The 22,948-nt window shown below is 45.9% G+C and overlaps 1 protein-coding gene across 5 annotated transcripts in view; it reads right to left on the bottom strand.

Moving 5' to 3' along the window:
* Positions 1-889: 889 nt before the first annotated feature.
* EDA (ectodysplasin A) overlaps positions 890-22,948 on the bottom strand; it is a 442,324-nt gene continuing 420,265 nt past the window's right edge. Inside the window, exons 3-8 of one of the 5 annotated variants that reach the window (XM_005593835.4) lie at positions 17,185-17,208; positions 12,399-12,578; positions 10,903-10,937; positions 9,921-9,972; positions 6,893-7,023; positions 890-5,009 (exon numbers count right to left, since the gene is read on the bottom strand). In XM_005593835.4, the coding sequence (XP_005593892.3) occupies positions 4,758-5,009; positions 6,893-7,023; positions 9,921-9,972; positions 10,903-10,937; positions 12,399-12,578; positions 17,185-17,208 (674 nt within the window). In that variant the 3' untranslated portion in view covers positions 890-4,757. Of the gene's footprint in view, positions 5,010-6,075; positions 6,311-6,892; positions 7,024-9,920; positions 9,973-10,902; positions 10,938-12,398; positions 12,579-17,184; positions 17,209-22,948 lie in introns of those variants that run through there. The other 4 variants (XM_005593836.4, XM_005593837.4, XM_005593838.4 and 1 more) reach the window with 4 other exon arrangements.

The following is a 22,948-nucleotide window of genomic DNA, read 5'->3' as shown; positions in this document are numbered from 1 at the left end:
TGTGCACATTGCTCCACCTATACGATGGCACGGGGGTGGGCCCGGGGAAGCCAAAAGATTGGTGGGGGCCCGGGGCGAAAGGTGCTGGGATTGTGAAAAGCGCCAGACCTCTCTTGAGCTACGTGTTCTTGAGCTGCTATCGGGTCTTCTTCCTGTGAGCCTCTTCCCTATTGATCTTAGCTCAGGATGGATGGAGGGCAAAATAGGCAAATACTACTTTTCCAGGTAACAGCAGCCTTGGCTGGGAAGGAATCAGACCAGGCTGACACACTTACTAGTTGGGTAACTCTGGGTGAGTGACTTAAATTCATTAAGTGTTGGTTTCCTCATATGCAAAATGAGCTGGAGGCTGGGTCTACCCAAGCTATTTGGGGCCCAGGCCTGAAGTGTATTTTGTAGATGCCACATTCTTAAGCTGAGAGTCAGTTCTGTGTATTGCTGCCCCCGGACAATGTTCCTTTTGGCAGGACATCTAGCCTGCTTGTCATGTGGTCACAGAAGACCTAAGGCAAGCTTGTCTACCCTGTGGCATGCGGGCCAGGACGGCTTTGAATGGGGCCCAACACAAATTCATAAACTTTCTTAAAACAGTATGAGAATTTTCTGTGACTTTTTTTTTTTTTTTTTTTTTTTTAGTTCATCAGCTATCATTAGTGTTAGTGTATTTTATTTGTGGCCCAAGACAATTCTTCTTCTTCTGACCTAAGGTAATGGGGATGTGGGAGTGTGGTCTGAGGCACAGAGAGGATGTGGGATGTTCCAACAGGAAATTCAGACCATCTTCCTTCTGTTGCTGCCTCTGAAATGGGTGCCTTGGTCCTTCTCCTAGCTCATGTGTGGCGTCATTTGCAAAGAAGCACTTAACATGTAGGAAGTGCTCACGCGGATATCAAGAACAGATAGGGAAAGCGCTTTATTTGCAAAGAATAAACCATTAATTTACACAAACTTACATCCCAGTTTATATACATTATATATAGTTTATATACACAGTATCTCACACTGGATGCTGACCCCCAAAAGCAGCATTGGGCCTGCTCCAGGCCATTCTCACAACAAAGCCCACCCCCTAATATCAGAGCTGGAGGAATATAGAAATGACACACCCCGAGCCCTCCTGGAGAGAGACCTGAAATGGATTAAAAGACAAAAATCAGCTTTATTCTTTGTGCTCACAGGGCCTAGAGGAGCCTCCAGGCAGGGATGGGTCCTGAGGCAGCATTACAGTAGCCTAAGGACTTGCTGGTACTGGGCCAGTCTCCTGCTTTCCAGTCCAGAAGCTAGAGCTGGGAGAATGCCTTGAGAGGAGGAAGAGTTCTGATGAAGGCTGCAGCTACTCCCTGCCTGGCCAGGCTCCTGAAAGGGCCAAGTACTTCCATCCTGGAGTTTGTGGGTGGAAGAAAGAAGATGGCCATGTGGGACAGGAACTGCTTTATCCCCTCAGTCTGCTGACTCTAGAGGTTGGGGCTTGTTCACCACTTGGGGCAGGTCATCTTCCCTCTCTGGGCCTCAGTTTCTACATAAGTAACAGGGTGGAATCTAGGTTGGGCTAGATTCCCTCTAAGGGCCTTTTTAGCTCTAAATTTCTCTGAATCTATTTGCGTCCACAGGAAGTTACATAAACACACACGCTCATACATGGATCAAAGTCTTTGTTTACCTCCAGGGTTCCTCGCTCTTTCCTGTTCAGTAAAAGAAATTTGGCTCAGGATGGACGAAGCGGGAAATAGGCAAATACTACTTCTCCAGGTAACCAGTAGCCGAGCAGCCTCCGCCAGCTGTCTTTTGTGCCAGCTTGGCTGTTAAAGCCCAAGTAGCTGGCAGAGACTCCTGCCATGCAATTCTCCTTCAAACCTCTGTCATCTGCTTGCCCACAAATGTCCTTGTCCCATTCTCCATGCTAGCATTGGTCCTCTGGCAAACTCACACCAGCGTAATTCCAAACTGTACATCTATTTGCACATTCTCTCATCAGTAAATTGTTTTGTCACTTTGCCGCCAATGACTTAGCAGCAATAGGGCTCCCCAGCTACCTATTGCTTCCCTCATCATCCCTTGCCCCCTGGAGTTCCTTTGGAGGGTTCAGAATGAATCAAGGGTCCAGTGGAGATCTTATTTCCTTTATCATCCCCTCCATGTCCGGAGAATAGAATGGTATCAGGATGCCCTTTAGGGGCACAATTAGGAAGACTTTTCCTCCTCTCTCCTCACATCTTTCTGGCCTCAGAACCAGTCCTCTTTCAGGTCTTCCCTCCATCCCTGAGAGACCCTGGTAGTATCAAAGTCTCTAAGGTATGGTGGAAAGAGATAAGGAGTCACACTAGTAGTTGTGGGAAGCAAGCTGGCTCCTGTAAGCTGTCTGTAGGGTAATGGAAGGAGGACCTTGCCCACAGTAGGGGCTCCACACATGATGGTTGGCTGGTTCCTAGGATGGGTGAAAGAACATAAAGGCCACCAGCTCTGTGGGTCCCAGAGGCCTGCTGCTTCAACAAGGTGCCAGAAAGATTCGTCTGAACACAAGAGCTCTAAGGTTGATGGCTGCTTCCCAAAGGAATGCCTGACTCCTTTTGCCACAGAGCCCCTGGCAGCCAAGAGGACAGGTATTACCGTCGAGGAATGAAAACGGGCATCTCTGGGCTTCTCCCTAGAGCCCTCAAGGATTTCAGTTCCAAATTACTACTTTTATTCGTTCTCTCTAGACCTCAAATTCCACACAGTGCTGTGGTATAATGGAACAACTTTGGAGTCAGACCTGGCTGAAGCTCCAGGTCTGCGGCTTAAACTGGTCAAAACGCTCTGAGAGTGCTACCTCACTAAGCCTCATCTAAACAATGATGTTTGTCATATTATCAGCCTTGCCTTCCTCAAAAGAGATAATAAAGGAGAAATTATTTTCCAAATATGAAGGAGAGGTTCTTGTTGGTTTCTGCTACAACTGCAGACTGTCCAAGGCACTTTATAGGAGTTAGGGACAGACACATGCCTGGAGTTCACCTCACCTTGGGTTGCAAGGCTGTTGTTAGCAACCAGACAATGGAGGCCTAGCCCATCACCTCTCACCCTGACCCTTGAAGGGCCAAGCAGTGTGGTTGCTTAGAAAGGGAAGGCACAGCTGAGAAATAAGTACCCTCTGTTCTCGATGAATTTCAGCTGCCTGGAGGAACTTATTCCCCATCTCCTGAAAAGGAAACACATTTCAGAAACAAGAGGAGCAGACTGTACAAGGCTGGCCTTCCCAGGTTTGGGCTGGACCTAGCACTCAGAAGCCAGGCTGAGCCAAGGCACTTTGAAGTAAGGCCCTCGAGGGTCCTACCACATGATCTGGTGGGAAGCTTGGGGTTTAGGGGAAGGTGCATTTGGACCTGAACTAGGGGGCAGATCCCTGCTCAGTGCCTAGACACTGGCTTCTCCTGAGTCTGGCTTCACAGGAGCAGCATGAGCATCTGTGGTGACCATGCTCTGCTATGGCTTTTTGAAGCCAGAGTGAAGAAAGACTGGGTCAGTATGGCATCAGCAGCTGGCCTTTCAGGTAAGGCCTGGCCTAATGTCCACTTGTGTTGCAGCAAACTGGAACAAAATCCCTCTGTCCTATCCTCACCCCTTGCCCTTTCTAGGCCAGGTAAAAAGGCTCTGCCTTGCTAATGCCCAGGAGCAGCCTAGGGTTTGGGAATTTAGAAGGCTGTGGTGAGGGCCACCTGCTAAGAGTCACAAGTACTAGAAATTGAAGGGACTTCTGGAGGTCATCCAGTCCAACCCTTTGTCTCCAGGCAGAATTGATTAGGAATGGATGAAAAACATTTGTACTGTTTAATAAACGAAAAATTCTCTTTGTGCCCAGGTAAGCTAAAGAATATCCCAGACTCACATGAGCACAGGTCCCAGGTTAGGCACCTGTCTCAGACAGAGGTAGGCTCTGTGGAGAAAGAAGGCAGGAGTTCTAGTCAGGCTGGGAATGGGGGCAACTAGGTGACCCCAGGGAGTTTTCTGAGTGTGGAGCACAGCTGTAAATAAAATGAGAGACGTGTGACCCAAGTACGGATTCAGGGTCTTATGCGGGCAGGTTTGTGGCCATTCCCTGTGATTGTTCCAAGGCAGAGCAAACTTCCCCTTCCCAAAGCCCAGCAAGCTGCCACAATGTAGCTGTCAGCCGGAGTGGGAAGAACACTCCGACCCTCCTGCAGGCCACAGTATAGAGCAGAAAGAACATCCCCACTGCCAAGGATGCTCTCTTGGCAGGTTTCTCTCATGGTCTCTTGCCAAAAGCACCTGCCTTTTCCCTCTCTGGCCTTCTCAGGCTGCAATGCTACCTTCCCACTCCGCCCCCACCACCACCCTACCCAAGAGAGGAGCAGCAGCCCCTTGGGGTCAGATGTCCACCCCCAGAGTCTGGAGTGCACCTCTGCTCTCTCTGGCCTGCTGCCCTGGATCCTCATTTTAGTGCAACAAACAATAGATCTGACAACAGGGACCTCGGGGTTGAAGAGTCATGCCATAAGCCAGTCAACATGGAACCAAAGAAGGTTCTGCTTCATGTAAACCCTGGGGCTCCATCAACTGTCCTGTTAACTCAAGGTCATTCTGGAAAGTCAAGCAGGCCTTGTCACCCTGGAGTCACTGGGGAATAAATAGCACTGAGGCATTTCTCTCTGTGGCTGCAACACCAATATACCTCACTCCACAGCAGCACTTAGAGGTTCTGGGAGTCCTGGCTCCCAAACCCAGGGAAGGGGCACGGACAGAGGCAAAATGGGGGGAATCTAGGATGCAGGGGCTTCACCCAGCCTGATGGCCCCAAAGAAGGTGGTGTGCTTGCTCATGTTGATGGAGATGTCAGCGTGCACCATCTTGACGGCGATCTTCTGCCGGGCTTTGAGGAGGCAGACGCCTGCGGTATAGCAAGTGTTGTAGTTGGTCTTGCCCGTCTCGATGCTGCGTGTGCACTGCAGGAAGGGCTTCTCATCCACCACCACCTCATAGCTGGCAAAGTCAGTGAAGTTGATGTAGTATACCTGAGTGAGAGGCAACAAGAAGGGATTGGGGAAGAGAGGAAAGAGAGGGTGGGGGGCCCTCCCTGTGGTGAATTGACAGAATCTTCTCAGATGAGCTGCCAGCATACCCCATGGATGGGGCAGTGCCATGTGAAGGCGTGCTAGCTGGCCAACAGGAAAGGCAGGGTGACAGGCGGATGCATTGCCCTTCCCCTAGTCCATGGGGCTCAGCTGGTTGAGCAAACCTTTCTTACAACAGCACACCTGTCGTAAACTCTGTAAGGCTAAGAACCATGCCCTATTTGCAGCTTCACCGTGCCCCTGTACCCCCACCCGCCCCTGCCCCAGCTCTGACACGAAGCAGAGTGCCCTGCACATAGCAGGTGTGCACACAGTGCCGTAGACACAAACCGACTTCCACTCTTGAGCCCCGCGGACTATTTGTGGAGAAACTTAGAAGTCACTGATTCCCCAGAGAGGTCATATAACAACTTGCGATTTCTTCAGCTCCTTAACAGAAGCTTATTCAGCTTGCACCACCCCTCCCCTGTGCCTGGACTCCCCTCACTGATTCACAGTACCCCTTGAGCCTCCCATTTGATGATTGAGGAAACAGGTCCAGAGAGATGGAGAGCTAGCTACCGCAAACAAGACAAAGAATTTGGAAAAGCCCAGGCCCCTGACTTTGTGGCCAGAAGGAGGCACTAACTTATGCTCAGTGGCCTAATGTCATGGGGATTTTCCCAGCCTGCATGGGCCACTCTCAATTCTCTCCTAGGCTCAGAAAATTAATTTTTCCATCCTTCACTACCCTTATCCATCATACCTCACACCAAGTTGTGATCTGCCCTCCCCCACCACCGCCCCCACTGCCCCCACCACGTGGAGCTTGGCTCATAGGACATCAGGGTTATGCCCATGTGCCCCACGGGTGTTGGGACTCTCAGATATCACTGTAAATCTTTTTATGAAAGGTCACTCCCTCCATCAGCTCTTCAGCTGGGAACAGCATATTTGGGTGCCACATATGGATCAGGACCCAAGCTACACCGGGGTGCTCAGTGTGCCTAGCAAATGCTTGTTAGCCCACCTTTGCTGGCCGCTCTCCTGTGACACCCATGTGTTGGTTCCATAGTCCTTCTGCCCACCTGCCTGCTTGCTGCCCACCCCACAAAAGTCCCAACCTCATGGCTCATCTTCCTCTATCTCCAAGGAGCCATCCCCGTGGAGGCAAACAATCGGGGAATGGAAGTAGATGGACACTGGCAGACTTGGGGAGCGGGCCCAGGGCAGGAAGAGGACAAAAGCAGAGGGAGAAAGGGCTGGGAGAATAACAGCAGGAAGGAGGCAAGAATAGAGGAATAGAAAGATAGGGAAACAAATGGGAGAAAGAGGAAGGAAAGACAGTCAGAAATCTTTTTGAGGTAGAAAGAAAGTCTGCAGGAGCACTATTCATTATAACGCCCGAGCCAGCAGTGTTGAGGGGAGGGGTTCTCAGTAACCCTGGAACTGACTTTCAAAGAATATACTGAGACCAAGTTCAAGTTTGGCAGTGGAGCCAAACAGCTCGGAGGGTAAACAGGGGCCTGAGGCCCTGCAGGAGGGAATCAGATGGCAGAATGTAGGAGGGGCCTTTTTCACAGTTTTTCAATAATATTTGGCTAGGGAAAAACAAAACAAAACAAAACAAAACAAAACAAAACAAAACAAAACAAAACAAAACAAGCTGGCCTCCTCTCTCTTTCCTTCTTTCAACTCCCTCCCAGTGCGGTCCCCCCACCCCCTCACCCAAAGCAGGAAGTTAGCCATTGGATGGTCTTGGCTGGCTCCACAGTGCCCCTATGTGGTCTGCACCGGATCTGCATTCTGGATATAAGAAGAGTTAGGCCTAAGACCGTACTCACTTCTACCTGACTATAGATGAAGTAGGTGCCGTCCACCAGTACCTCCAGCTCCCCGCTGCGGGGATGTAGCTTAAACACCTTGGGGTTCATAGTGATGCGAGACCAGTCATTGAGCACTCCACCTGAAAGATCTCAGTATGAGAGAAGGGCAGTCACTCAGTACATGTCAGAATAATCGAGGCAACAGAAAATAAATACCAAGGAGTTCACGACCCCCAACCCTATCCCAGTGCAACCAGGGTAGCGTAGAAGGCCAAACTTTAAGAAGAGCATTTGAAAGCAGAGAAGCTGTTCTGTTTGTAAAGCAGCTGCCAGGCCTGCTTCAGGGCTCCTGGGCTCCTGTCTGTCTTTATACTTCCTTTCTTGACCCTTGCATCTGGAAGGGTCTTTAACCATTACCTTCTAGCTGGAATTTGCCGGAGGAGGATGAGAGTGGGCATGCTGCCCTATTTTCTTTGTTGTTATGGGGCCTGCACAGGCAAAATTCAGACACTGAGTGGCAGGCTAGGTCTTATTATTCAATTTTACTTTCCCAGTCAGAGCTCCTGAATTCCTCTTGTCTCATAGGTTCATGGGTTTTCTCTTTCTCCTTAAGAGATTCTTTTTTTATGGTTCTTCCACACCCACAGCTTTCTGGAAAGCCTCCCTGGGAGGAAACCACTCAGCCCACTGTCTATCTGGAGAACCTTAGGGATTAGAGATGATTCAGACTCCACGGCAGCTGGGGCTACTGACCACCAGTACCAGGGCCCCATAGGTGAGAGGGATCCTTATGAGAGTGAAAGATAGACTGGCAGGCTGCAACAGAGCCAGCCGGGAGGATAGGAGCCGAGGCACCCTTGGCAAAACATCTGTCTCAGCTCCACCCCAGGCAGGGGTGGAGGGGCAGTCGCATTCCTTTGGACAGTGGAAGCCAGCGTGTGAGGGTGGAGGAAAATCTTCTCTTTCCATCCTGCAGAAGAGGAATGTTCCTTCCCACCATGAGAGGAGGACATCCAAGCCCAGGGAGCCTTTTCCCTTCTAAGTCATCCATCCTGCACCCAAGAAATTATATTTTGTAAGTCCATCTTTGGTCAGTTTCAGTAGGCCTGTCTCTCTGAGGGATGAGGAAACAGGTTTTCTGGAAAAGGTGACCATCTTTCCTTGAGGTGGTAAGTAGACGGGCTGGGAGTTAGGAGGAACTGCCCTGGCTCTGTCCCATCAGTGGACCACTCTGCATGACGTCCTCCAATCCCTGACCCCATCACTTCTTCTTCTTCTTCTTTTTTTTTTTTTTGAGAGGGACTGTCACGCACTCTGTCACCAAGGCTGGAGTGCAGTGGTGTGATCTTGGCTCACTGCGACCTCCACCTCCCGGGTTCAAGTGATCCTCCTGTCTCAGCCTCCCGAGCAGCTGGAATTACAGGTGCGTGCCACTATGCCCAGCTAATTTTCGTATTTTTTGTGGAGACGGAGTTTCACCACGTTGGCCAGGCTGGTCTCAAATTTTGGCCTCAAGTGATCTGCTCCCCTCGGCCTCCCAAAGTGCTGGGATTACAGGCGTGAGCCACTGCACCCCACCCCCATCACTTCTTCTGGTAGTACTAAGGGTCAGCACAGACCACTTCTGAGGATTGGCCCAGAGGGGCTGGAAACAATCCTACTGTGTGGCAGTGGGAGCAAAATCAGTGGCTGCTGGCACAGAAGAAACACTATCTGTCTAGATACCCAAACAAATCTATTTTGGCCTGTCTCTGGCCTCCCTGGACAGGTGGGGATCATGGCCCACTCAGGGCCTTGCGGTCCCCAGCAGGACCAATTGGGTTTTGGTGCCATTCTCTTCCTATTTACACTTCTGAGGCTACTAAGTCAGACATGGAGGTGGCAGTCAGGGAAGTAACTAAATACAGTCATTAAGGAAACTCATTACAGCCAGTTCAGGACTGACTGAGTTCTTAGAAACTGTCCCCAGGTAGCTGTTTTTTTTTTTTTTAACCTTCCTTTACCGTTTCTGTACTCAAAACCCCTCCCTTCCACTCCAAGCTCTGTAAGCATCTAGCATTTTGGTTAGCTTGCTGCTTCCCAAGGCTCCTGGGGGTTCACGCATTTTAGGCTTTGTGCACTCTGGGGACTGGACATTATTCCAAAGTGCTGTTCTTTCATGAATGTTCATGTCTCTTTGGGGGAAGAAAATGAACCTTATCATTCAGTGGAGTGTACATACATATCACTGAAGTAGCATAGGGGAGAGGAAAGAGTCAGAAAGATGTAGTTTTGAATCCTGGCTCCTAAACGAACTTGACTAAGAAATATTGGGAAAGTTAATTAGCCTCTCTGAACTTCACTTTCTGTCTTTGTAAAAAGGAGCTCATACCTACCTCATAGGGTGGTTGTGAGGACTGGATGAAATTAAAGACAAAGAAAGCATGCTGAAAACTCTAAAGTATCATACAAAATGAGGCAGCATGATTTATTAATGTATTATCCAATCTCTCTGGGACTCTGTTTCCTCATCTGTTAAATGCGGGGATTACGATAAATCAGTGCTTCTTAAACCCATTAAACACATTCTCCCTTTTGATAGACACTAGCATCTTCAACTCCCTGGAGATTCCAACATGCCCCACTTGCCCTGAGAGAAGCAGCCCGTCTGCCCATCTGCGTAGATCCATCAGACAAGAAGAATTTAATTTTACATTGTTTTACTTTCTATAATTTGTATTGTGAAAATATTAATCTAACTACACATATCTCCGTGGTGGCTCTGATATAAACTCCATCGCCTGAGAATGCCTGGGCTAGATGATGTCTCAAGTCCCTTTCAGCTCCGTAATCAGTGATTCTAAATGCAATTTGGGTGTAGCAACTGGTCTTGATGCTAGCAATTGCTCAGGACAGCCAGTAGAGGGCATGATGGAGCAAAGAATGACTTCGTATGCCAAGGGTACCTCAGGGCCCTGGGAGGAACTAGGCTGGGTGATTATTTGGAGGTTGGGGAGGAGGAAGGGGAGAAGCTCCTCTTTGGGAGAGAGCCTATTTTGATTCTTACCATTCTTGACTTGAATTGCTGACCCTTGGCCCTGTAGATGCACCACAGCTGGCTGGCAGGATGAGAAGGATAGAGAGTAGTCACTATGAGTAATGGCTGCTTGCTCAGTCACCGGTCCCATGTTTCCATCCTGGTTTCTAGTCTTCTATTGTAATCCAATTCTGATCCCTCTCCCCTCTCTTGGGATGTTACTGACTACGTTTCTACTAGAGGGTAATATGATTTTGTAGCTCTACCGCTTGCTAGCTATGTGACCTCAACCAAATGTAATGCCTCTGAGCCTCATTTCCCTAACTGTAAAATGGGGATTATAAGAATGTCTGGCCTCTCTCACAGGGATGTCTAAAGATCAAATGAGGTGATGGATATAAAATTGCCCTGCAAGCCATCAAGCACTGTGCAGCTGTGTAGATTTATCACTGTGGCCACACAGCTGTGGCGAGGGAGGCTGAGATGAGACAAGGCAAGGCAGCAGAACCTGCCAATAGAGACAGATTAGGAAGCTCAAAGACTGGGAGGAGCTCTTCAGGCCATTAAGGCAGACGCCCAGGCTAGGCTGGGCCTGGAGCTGGCTGGCTGTTTTTCAAGGACATACTCTTCAACTCTTCAGGTCCGGATCCCAGGTGGTCTGAGAGCCGACAAGGTGTCTGGGGTGGCTGGGGAGTTGGAGGCTCAGGTGAATAGGTCTGACTGGCAGCTTATTTCAGCTGACTACTGGGCCTGGCTATGGTGACCCTGGGGTCTCCTGTGGAATGAGGAAAAATGATCCTGGCAAGACACCCTTTCCTTAGCTAAAAACATGCCCTGGGGCAAAGCTTTTCTATTCATAGAGATGGGAGGGGGCTGTGAGTGAAAACCCTCAGAATCTCCAGGGTGTTCTCATGAAATAAAGCCTCAGGAAATCTAATAAGAAGCTAATTTAAAGGTGGCTCTAGCCTGTGGCTTTCCTTCCTACCCAAGAAGAGAGCAATCCCCAGCCAACCTGGTTTTCTCGAGTTCCAGCTTTATCAGCAGCACCTGCAAAATAGGACAGGCCTATCAGAGGGCATAATCTTTTGACTTCCTTTTCCCCTCACCTGAGCAGCTAGTGGTGGTGAGCCGTGCTCCCTGCAGCCAGCCCTGTCTGAGCTTTATTCTCCAGGGCTTAGAGCTGGAGGAAGAGTCAGAGTGCACCTCTTCTGTTTCCTGCCCTGACCTTCATCTTCAGTGGGCCCAGCACCCAGCAGGAAAACTTCTGAGTATTGCCTCTGGCCAATATTAGCCCAAGGCAAGCCCCACCAGGCACCCATGGAGAACAATGAGAGGGTATTCCTGTCACTGTGTGACCCTGAGACAATGGCATTGGCTTCTCTAGCCTTTTGCTCCCTTTCTATCAATTTTCTTCATAGAGCCCACTGCTGTTTGTAAATATCTTGTTTCTTTGTTCTCTTTTCCTCTAGGAGATAACCTCTATGAGAAAAAGGACCATGTATCAATATGTCTCTTTGTATACAGAAAGCGCTCAATATTTAAGGAATGATTGGATGAAAAAAAAATCCCCAACTCCATCTCTTGTGGTCATGGTAACACTGCTTAGCCCTGTGTGAAGTACAAGTTAAAGAATCTGAATCCTGCTGCAGAATTCTTGCCCCTGGAGAAATCAGCTGTAAGGGTCCATTTCTTTAAAGCCCCAAGATACAGGGCGGGGGAGTGGGGAGCATGGGGAAGAAATAACAACTGACATAAGCCCAGGCAGTCTGACTCTTGTCAATGCAGGTTTGGATCTGCATTCATACCTTTCAGATGCCCTTCAGGCATCTGAAGGAGAAAAATGCAAAGGGGTGAAATGACATTTGAATGGCAAGTGTGGTAGGGTAAGGATCTAGTGCAAGAAGCACTTGGTTCCTGGATGGGACAGCCTTGGTGCCTGGGTTTGCTTTATCCACAGACTGAGTGACTCTTAAGTTTCCAACTTCTTGACCATTAGTGACTACTTGCTATGGGAAAAGCACTTCAGACTTCATAAGATGAAACTGTCCTAGGGCTTGTCATTTTGTTCAGTCCTCAACTTTCCACTCCATAGCCTGTTTCTATGCAAACATCAGCATGTGGAGCTAGATGCAGGGAATCAGAGAAGATTAAATCTATTCCCCACTGGAACTCCAATGAACCACCAGGGCCTCTGTCTCTGGCTCATATGAATTTTACTGGTCCACTACAGGGAGGCCAAGAGTCAGGGAGGGCTTGTGATAGAAGGGTTGAGATGGGGTAAGAACAGGTGGCCTGTCCTTGACAGGTTGGTAGATGTAAGAAGCTAGAGCAGGTCAGGCCCTACTGGCTTGTTCAATTCCTAGTTTTACACTGGTCTTGGAGAGCTGCATCCCTCATTGCACACCAACCCCATCTCCACCGTTTGAAACTGCTCTCAGGATCACCCACTCTTGCTCTCCTAAAGTACTTGTAAGGCACCTGGTGGGGTGGAAAGACAGGGGAACTCACCAGAAGGTCCCTGGAGGCCAGGGGGTCCTTGAGGACCAGGAGGACCTGGAGGACCAGGTGGTCCCATAACCGTTGTTCCTGGAATTCCAGGAATCCCTGGAATTCCTGGGGGTCCCTGGGGTCCTGGAGGTCCTGGGGGTCCTGGAGGGCCATTGGGTCCAGGAGGTCCTGCTTTCTTTCCTGAAAAATAGGGTTCAGTGTTACTTTTTTTTTTTTTTGAGATGGAGTTCTGCTCTGTTACCCAGGCTGGAGTTCAGTGGTGCTATGTCGGCTCACTGCAACCTCCACCTCCCGGGTTCAAGCGATTCTCCTGCCTCAGCCTCTGGAGTAACTGGGTTACAGGCACGTGCCACCGTGTCTGGCTAATTTTTGTATTTTTAGTAGAGATGGGGTTTCACCATGTTGGCCAGGCTGGTCTCGAACTCCTGACTTCGGGTGATCTGCCTGCCTTGGCCTCCCAAAGTGCTGGGATTACAGGCGCAAGCCACCATGCCTGGCCTCAGTGTTGCATTTGTAGTTATTTCCTGGATGAGTGGACTGTCAGGAGTTCTACAGACTTCTGAGGACACAAAGTCAGCTCTCTGGGAGTCCCTGCTAAAGAGTTGGATACCTTTATCACACAGCTCTGTCTCCCTGTCTCTGTGTGTCTTGTGCTTTCTCTCCCTTCCCCCCACTCCCTTTTGTGAATACGCATTTACAAAGCTAGGTTTGAGCATATAGAAATAAGTGGCCCTCCAGGAGATCAGTCTGTGTCTGTGGGGAAACAGACACAGTAATGGGATAGTAGAAGTGCTACCTTAGTGGGTAGGGACCAAATGCTGAAGAGGTCAGGGAAGGTTTCAAAAAGGAGGTTACATTTCAGCTGAGTCCAAAGGATGAGAACTACCAAGTGATTAGACCTATGGGTCACTTTGTGGTTCTTTTTAGAATTGGGCTATTGTTGAAGAATGTAGAGCTTTTATGTTTGCTGCCCAGTTTGGTGGACTTGATGTCGATAACAAGAGGAAGCTGTACAGCCTGGCCTTAGGAACGGTATCAGCTCCAGGAAGGTTCCTCTAGGAGTCAGGATGTACAGGAAATGGGGGTTGGGATGGGGACAGTGCTAGTTGGGAATGAGAAATGGGAAGGAGTTTTGGAGATGGGGGAATGGAGAAGGAGGAGGAGGGGCACGGGAAGAGGGGGAGGGAGAGAGAGATATCGAGAAACAGGAAAGAAGCAGTGACAGAGAGTAGAGAGAGCTGAGGAGGAGGCAGCAGGTTTCACTTTCTTAGCTGACCTCTGTAAACTCTTTTTAAAAAAATCTCTGGGAAAGGAAATTCTGTAAACTCCATAGTAACATGTTCCAATGTTTATTGCCCCTCACTGCTCACTGTTAGGAAGTTCTCTGGTATATTAACTGATGTCCCTCTTGTGGCAGTTTAAGCTCTTATTCTATTTGCGTAGACAGAGAAGAATATACATATACATAATCCTTATATATGAAAAGAAATTAAGTCACCCACCAACCCCTATTTCTATAGGCTAAATAATCCAGCTTCCCAAAGTCTTTCCTCAGAAGTCCTATTCTCAAATGTATTACTAATCATGCCCACCAACTCTTCCCCCATTTCCTCCTTGCTATCCTTCTAGAACAATCTCGACCCTCCTATTTCATATTCCAGTCCTTTCAACATTCCCACCAGGATGTAGTTATCTTAAATGAGTCATAACTGTGGTCTTGAACCAAAACCTCCAGCTCCTCCTGTTGACTTCCTCTGCTCTGTGCTGCTACACTCAAAGACTACAGGTGGGCGCAGGTCTTCTTCCTTCCTTCACCACCTTCTCACAATTTTATGGAAAGTTTCAGGAATGGAAGCCTGTTTCCAGACTTCATCACAATGTCTTCACCTGAGGTAGTTTCTTAGTTTTAAATACAACCTTTCTAGTCTCACTAAAGACCTTCTTACTGACTCTGACTTCTTGCTCCCCAGACCCTTAGGCAGGAAAATCCTGTCCTGATTTATCAGGTCCTCCTTTAAGAAGAATGCCTCATGGCCAAGAAACCAAATCCTCATGGCAATGCCACTCAAGAGGCCAGTTGTCTATGTCTAACCACATCTGCATTTGGAATAAAACCATGGGGTCATCGTGGGGCCTCTTCCTCAGAGAGGAAGGAAAGGAAGGTCCAGAGAACATCTCTCCCAGAAGAGTCCCTGTAGCCTTAAAGACCTAGAGGCATGAGCTTTGGAGGTTTCTCTGCACTTAGCAGCAAAAGATTGGATCTGCCCCGTTTCTAGATCTAGCCAATTTCAAGATGCTGAACAGGAAAACCATCTCCCTTCAGATTTGGGCACCTTCCAAATCAGGCTTATTCAGAGCCCAAGTTTCAATTCCAGCTAGTGTAGTGGAAAGAACACAGAATCTGTACTCAGGAGATAAGGATGTAAGCCCCAGCTCTGCCACAGACACACTTTGGGCAAATCCCTTCCTCTCCTTGAGCCTCAGTTTCTACATCTGTGAAACAAGGAGCTTGGCCTCAATGATTTCTCTGTTTCCTTATGAGACTAACTGAGCTTCCATAAGGAGGGGTGACTTACCACTTGCAGTCAGGAAGCTTCCTTAGCCTGGTTGTAAGGTTTGCTTCTCCCTCCTTATTTTCTAGGTGGCATAGACACAGAGGTTGGTGCATATTAGGCTGTCCTGGGTCCCAAGATTTCCAAGCCTAACAGTGATTTTCAAGCTACAGGGTGTTCTGTGGGTAGCACAAACTTCAGCTTCAAGAATGTGAGTCTCCTGTAATTGCTAATGTAATTTTGGAAGACTTACAGCCAGAAACTCCTCCAGTCCAAGAGACTAATGGTTGCAGTGAAAACAGAATGTTCACTTATGAAAATGTTAGAAGGCATTTGAGAAAAAACTCCTGCTTTGTTCCAGTTCTGCAGCTGGTCCTCTGTTCCTCTGCAACAAGGGTTAGGCAAGTGTGCTTCTCACACTTGTATACTTACACAAAGTTGGGCTCAGAGAAGAGAATGTACAAAATGACCCCTGGAGCAAGAGGATAACTTCAGAGGATTGACTCCCTTCTCTGGATTTCCTTACTTTAACAGAACACCTTATGATATAAAAGCCCAGAGACGTCTGTACTTAGAAACATACCCTATGTAGTGTTAGATGAAAGAATATACACATTTCTTTCAAAGCTAAACTTCATCAAAGGAGTATTTCCTTAACCTTTTAGCTAAGCCCCAAATGAAAGAACAACCAAAAGTGAGTGAATGAGTGAGTGAGAGAGAGAGAGTTGTGGAAGGAGGAAAATTCCATTAAAGGGTGAAAATTAAGTTAACAATTCAATTTACGTCTTCAAGCATGTGCCTATTCACCATATCCAAGGAAATCCATATTAAATGGCTTCTAAATAACTTTCAGCCAAAGTAAATGTTTAAGGCCTACGTGCACTCTCTTCTCAATAATGTCCAAGGTAGCAGTGCCAGGCAATGATCTGAGTTATAATTTCTGTTTTAAAGGGATGTGACAAGATTTAAGAACTACATGTTTGAAAATCAAATCTACTTTCTTAAAAGACAGAACATCTTGGTGGTAAATGCCCAGGCCCCACAGGGAAAGGTTTCCTCACTGACTCCAGCTCCCTGGCTGTTTTCCAACCTTGCTCAGTTCAGGCACTCAGGAGGTCAGGTCATTCCTCAAGCTTCTTTACAACAGGCACACAACTTTTCCATGTGGACTATGATACCTCAAGGCACCAGAGTACCCTAGTGTTCGAAGAAGTGGCAGACTGCAGGTGAAGCCAGTCTTTTGGCCTAGTCTGGGGTTGGCAATCTATTCTATAAAGCTCCATAAATCTTATCACACAGCATCATTTCACTTAAAGCATTTTCATGAAAAATCATTAGTTTTACTCTGTCTTCCTCCCAGGTCAGAACCCAGAAACAAACAGGTGCTTTAGCTAGTTTCATAATTGGGTTTTTCAGTCCTAAGTAGTAGACCATATTGCCTGGCCCTGTCTTTGGAGACTGTTCTGTCTTTGGATTGATTCTCCTCTTTTAGTTAAGTGAGCACTTGTACGTGCCCTAGGGCCAGTTTCATTGCAAGTACACTGGGGACTTACTGACTCAACAACGGCACAATGGAAGCTGCTTTGAAAAGACTAAACGGTCAGGGTACTATCCCAGAATAGCATTTTCATTACAGAGAAAATGATATTGAATCCTCAAAGCAAGAAATACCTTCCCTGACTCTTTGGGAAATCAAATCAGGGAAGCTTTAAGTCCAAGAAACAGGGTGCTGACATCTTTTGATAGGTAGCGTATCTAGTTCCTACATGGTGACTCAGGATTTCATTCATACCCAATCACTGATTTGATAAAGGAGGAAAAAAAAAGGATAAAAGCGAGTGCCTGTAATCCCAGCTACTCAGGAGGCTGAGGCAGGAGAATTGCTTGAACCCCAAAGGCGGAGGTTTCAGTGAGCTAAGATTGCGTCATTGCACTCCAGCCTGGGCAACAAGAGTGAAACTCCGTCTCAAAAAAAAAAAAAAAAAAAAAAAAAAAAGATAAAAGAAGAGCAGGGAGAAGAGTAAGGAAGAATGAAAGAAAGAGGTGAATCATCACTAAAGAATGATTTCTTGTTCTTCAGAAACTACAATACTCAAGAAGATAACATATTGGATAAAATAACGGACAGACAATGCTGAAAGAATGTAATACAAAAATCGTACTCTTGATTTTTTTTTCTTCTAATTTTAGAAAAGATACAACAAGACAGCAATTTTATAAAGTAAGGAACTTACCCTTTTTCTTGTTTTTAACTGGACCTATATGAAAAAGAAAATAGAAAATTAAGTCATTAGAAATGAACAGAAAATGTTTATTTTCTAAGATAGTCACCAGGAGGGATCCCCAAGACACTGCAAATTTGAGGGAGTCTCACAGTCAAGGGTCAGGCTTTTGGCAAGGATCCAACTATCAAACCTCCCCATTCTGTCTTCTGGCTCTTGAGGCCACAAAACTTTCAAGGAAGATTTTTCCCTAGGGAGAAAAATCTTTCTACCTCAGTCTTTGGGGTGAGGGAATGGGTACTTCTCCATAGAGATGAAATGCCCAGAAACGCACAACTCAACAACCTTAGGACGGCATTCCATTAATTCTGCAAGTCCTGAGGTTGAAGAGTCATGCATTCAGGTGAGAATCTGATATGAAGTCTCATGTGTTGAACTTGGAAGGAGCAAAGGGTTATTTTCATGGAAAGAGCAGAGCAGCAGTGTTTGATTAACTTTTAGTCACTTCCTTATCATGATTTAATTTGTTACTTATTAAAAGTTTGACCATAATACACTCGTGAGGGCCACATGCATTTCCATTGTAATTTACCATAAGTTAATGGACACTTTAACAGAAATGTCGGCCGGGCGCAGTGGCTTATGCCTGTAATCCCAGCACGTTGGGAGGCTGAGGCGGGTGGATCACGAAGTCAGGAGATCAAGACCATCCTGGCTAACACAGTGAAACCTCGTCTCTACTAAAAACACAAAAAATTAGCCGGGTGCCTGTAGTCTCAGTTACTGGGGAGGCTGAGCCAGGAAAATGGCGTGAACCTGGGAGGTGGAGCTTGCAGTGAACCGAGATCACACCACTGCACTCCAGCCTGGGCGACAGAGCGAGACTCCATCTCAAAATAAAATAAAATAAAATAAAATAAAATAAAATAAAATAAAATGAGAAATGTCAACCATTTCATTGGCAGTGAAATCACAAGCATTTTCTTGGGAATTACTTCTAAGGAAAATAATTCTAATCAATTGAAGGCACTTGGAAAACCCAAGGTGTTTCTAATATAGTTAGGTGACCACAACTCACCAAACAGTTTAGGTCACTCCCAGACAGTCACTTTTTTTTTCCCTTCTAGGAAATCAGTTCTCTTCATTCTATATTTGGATTTGACTTTCTTTAAATACAGGTATTTAAAATCTGTTCCAAACTGCCATGAAGACACAATTATACATTAAACCACTGTCAGTGCCCTCAAGAGCTTACAAAAGGAACACCAAGCATTTTAATATTATAGTTTATAAAACATATTTCCATTTATCATCTCATTTGATATTTGCAACAAACCTGGAATGATCTCTAACTGTAAGAGCAGGCCCTATTAGAGATCAGTAAAGTCTCTAACCTGGAGGGCTGCCAGAGTGGCCATCAGAGCTTTCACAGGTCTCTTGAAAAACCAACGTCTGTGTAGACTTTTCTGGCAAAGTAATTTCATGAGCAACAGTAGCTATTGTTATGTCCAGGGGATGTTTTAGATTGGAGCAACCTGCTGTACTTAAGGTCATGAATCTCAATTCTCTTTTCCTTCTCTCTTCTCCTTTCCTCTCCTCTTAGTTCTTTGTCTTCTTTCTTTGTTACCCATCCTTTATGAAATTTTTTTAACAGCATTGTGAGTTCTTGAGAATGTGCTTGGAAGTTCTGAGAGGAAACCACAACTACATAGACATTAATGATAAGAGGCAGCGACTCAACCTGAGAAATGCCTTTTTCTTGAACAAGAAAGCTGTCTGGGGAAAGATTTACACAGAAAGGGCTCAGCTCTATCAGCCAGCCAGCCAGCCACCACAGCCTAGGAGAGTAGTAGAAAGACAGCTATTATAGCCACCCTGCCCTCTTGGCAAAAGTGTGCTAGCCCGGACCAAGATTTTGACCATTTCAGCTGGTTAAGGGTAAGCACTGTTATATCAGACTTCAAAAGCATGCTTTGAGGAAATCGGGCCATCACCAGCCAACCAGTCCTTACTGAGCATGTGTATGGAAGGCAGTAAATAATGAAACACAACTTACAACTCTATCTTCAAGAACAGACAGTTGAATAGGGAAATACAAAAGATGAGGGGTGGCTTCAGGAATTATACTGGCCATTTAAGGGGAACAAATAGCTTCCTGGAGAAGGTCTGACCTAAATCCACAAGTGAAAAGAGAGAAATGGAAATTTCAAAATCTTTTTAAGCTTCAATTATTTTTATACAAGATATACCTACTCCTTACATATACATAAATGCATGCATACATACATATATGCATAAAAAAGAGGAGCAAAAGGAAAAAGAGCTTATTAAAGTACCCCCAAATAACCTCTACTAACATTTCATGCACATCTAGAAGTCTTCTATGTGTATAAATAGGTATTTTTACAAAATCGGATCAGATGAAAAGTGTCATTTGATAACCTTTTTTATGTCAATAACTACATTTTTACATTGTAATTTTTAATATGGATGCATCAGCGTTTAATCATCTTTGATAGGTATTTAGACTGGGTCCAGTTTTTCACTATTATAAACAATGATGTAGTTAATGTTTTTACATATGTAAATTTTTATACACTTGTCCAAAGGTTTTTTAGGATGTGTCATTAGAAATGACACTGTTGGGTCAAAGGGTGTGAAAAGCTTTCCTTACATGTAATTAAACCTAATAATCTTTTCCTATATGGTTACTGCCTTCAGTGTCATGCTTACTTAGGCCTTCCCTAATGTGACATTATAGGTAACTCTTTATATATTTTCTAGTTCTTTTATGGTTTCATTTTTATTTTTAAATCTACAATTAATCTGGTATAGATTTTGGCAAACAGTGTAAGACAAAGAGTTAAGTAAAATTTTTATATTTTTTCCCTAAAATGCCCATGACATGAAGAGTACCAAGAGAAACAGGGCTCAAAGTCATTTCTTAAACTTTTATTTTAGTTTCAGGGGTACATGTGCAGGTTGGTCCTATAGATAAATTGTGTGTCACAGGGGTTTGGTGTATATATTATTTCATCACCCAGGTAATAAACATAGTACCCAATAAGTAGTTTTTTGATCTTCACCCTCCTCCCACTCTCCACTTGCAAGTAGGCCCTGGTGTCTATTGTTCCCCTCTTTGTGTCCAGATGTATTCAATGTGTAGCTCCCACTTACAAGTGAGAAGATGCAGCATTTGGTTTTCTGTCCCTGCTTGTGATTATAGCCTCCAGCTCCATTCATGTTGCTGCAAAGAACATGATCTCATTCTTTTTTATGGCTGCATAGTATTCCATGACATGTATGTACATTTTCTTTATCCAGTCAACTGTTGATGGACTTTTAGGTTGATTCCACATCTTTGCTATTGTGAATAGTGCTGCCACGAACACACATGTGCATGTGTCTTTATGGTAGAACAAGTTATATTATTTTGTGTATATACCCAATAATGAGAGTGCTGGGTTGCATGGTAATTCTGCTTTAAGTTCTTTGAGGAATCACCACACTGCTTTCCATAATGGCTGGACTAATTTACACTCCCACCAGAAGTATATAAGTGTTCCTTTTTCTCCACAACCTCACCGGCATCTCTTGTTTTTTGATTTTTTAGTAATAGCCATTCTGACTGGTGTGAGATGGTATCTCATTTAGTTTGGATTTATATTTCTCGAATGATCAGTGATGCTGAGCATTTTTTCATATGCTTATTGCTCATGTATATGTCTTCTTTTGAAAAGTGTCTGTTCATGTCCTTTGCCCATTCTTTCATGGGGTTGCTTGTTTTTTGCTTGTATATTTAAGTTTTGTTGGGAGCAAGCCCCCCAAAATCTAGCCATAAACTGGTCCCAAGACTGGCCATAAACAAAATCTCTGCAGCACTGTAACATGTTCATAATGGCCCTAACGCCTGTGTTGGAAGGTTGTGGGTTTACGGGAATGAGGGCAAGGAACACCTGGCCCACCCAGGGCAGAAAACCGCTTAAAGGCATTCTTAAGCCACAAACAATAGCATGAGCGATCTGTGCCTTAAGGACATGCTCCTGCTGCAGTTAACTAGCCCAACCTATTCCTTTATTTTGGCCCATCCCTTTGTTTCCCATAAGGGATACTTTTAGTTAATTTAGTATCTATAGAAACAACGCTAATGACTGGCTTGCTGTTAATAAATACGTGGGTAAATCTCTGTTCAGGGCTCTCAGCTCTGAAGGCTATGAGACCCCTGATCTCCCACTTCACACCTCTATATTTCTGTGTGTGTGTGTCCTTAATTCCTCTAGCACCACTGGGTTAGGGTCTCCCCCATTGAGCTGGTCTGGGCAAGTGGTGTCCATTCATGGGGGCTCGAATCCAGGTCGAAGGGTTGCCAGAGCGACAGTTGGAATGGAAAACTGGCTGGAGGACACCTGAGTACTCTTAAAGCAATCCCTGTGGTGAGTAAGAAGGGGAGCTCAGAAGTGTCAGGGTAACAATGGGACAGGTGTGGGGTCTGGTTCGTTTCACCTTGGAACTTTTTCACACTGATGATGAGGAGGAAGGAGGGTATAGCAAAGTAACAGAAGAGGTTACAGAGCATGTTTATTTACCAGCTAAAGCTAAAGCGGCAAAGGAGGGAGAGGTTCATCCCTACCCTTCTGAACTCTCTCATTATTATTTTGAAGAAAAAAGACCCTCCAGATCTTTCTATTCTGGAGGACACTGGGCAAAAAGTAGTTGCCCCAGTGACTGAGCAGCGCCTCGAGCGACCACTCTTAGTTCTATTCAGGCAGGAATTCAGCAAGTTAGACAAGAGGGAGATTTAGAGGCTTGGCAGCTCCCTGTTAGAATACACCCCCCAGATCAACAGGGAAATACTACAGCTACATTTGAGCCTTTTCCTTTTAAATTACTCAAATAATTAAAACAAGCTATAAATGAGTATGGACCAGGTTCTCCTTTTGTAATGGGACAGTTAAAGAATGTTACTGTTTCCAGTCGAATGATTCCTACTGACTGGGACGCTCTTACTCAAGCTTGTCTAAGTCCTGCTCAGTTCTTACAATTTAAATCTTGGTGGGCAGATGAAGCTTCCATTCAGGCTGCTTGCAATGCCCAGGCCCAACCTCAAATTAATATAACTGCAGACCAACTTTGGGGGTTGGCGGCTGGGCTGGTTTAGATGCACAACTGGTCAGGCAGGATGATGCCATAGAACAGCTTAGAGGAGTGTGCATTAGAGCTTGGGAAAAAATCACTTCAGGTGGGGAACAATACCGTTCCTTTAGTGCCATAAAACAGGGACCTAGAGAACCATAGGTTGATTTTATAGCTCGGTTACAGGAGTCTCTTAAAAAGATGATTGCAGATTCAGCTGCTCAGGATATAGTGTTGCAGTTATTAGCTTTCGACAATGCTAATCCCGATTGCCAGGCTGCTCTGTGACCTATCAGAGGGAAAGCACATTTAGTTGATTATATCAAGGCCTGTGATGGTATCAGAGATAATCTGCATAAAGCTACTTTGTTGGCACAGGCAATGGCAGGACTGAGAGTGGATAAAGGAAATACTCCATTTCCTGGAGCTTGTTTTATCTGTGGGAAGCATGGTCATACTAAAAAAGAACGTAGAAAAATCAGCAAGTCAGGCCGCCAGATACGGGAAAAAAGAAAACTGTTGAGCCTGAAATATGTCCAAAATGTAAAAAACGAAAACATTGGACTAATCAGTGTCACTCTAAATTTGATAAAGATGGGAACCCGATTTCAGGAAATGCCATGAAGGGCCCGTCCTGGGCTCC

The sequence above is a fragment of the Macaca fascicularis genome, chromosome X (assembly GCF_037993035.2).
Source record: "Macaca fascicularis isolate 582-1 chromosome X, T2T-MFA8v1.1".
NCBI classification, from domain to species: Eukaryota; Metazoa; Chordata; class Mammalia; order Primates; family Cercopithecidae; genus Macaca; species Macaca fascicularis.
The sequence above is the reverse complement of the archived record's forward strand: the minus strand, read 5'-3'. Positions and strand labels throughout refer to the sequence as shown.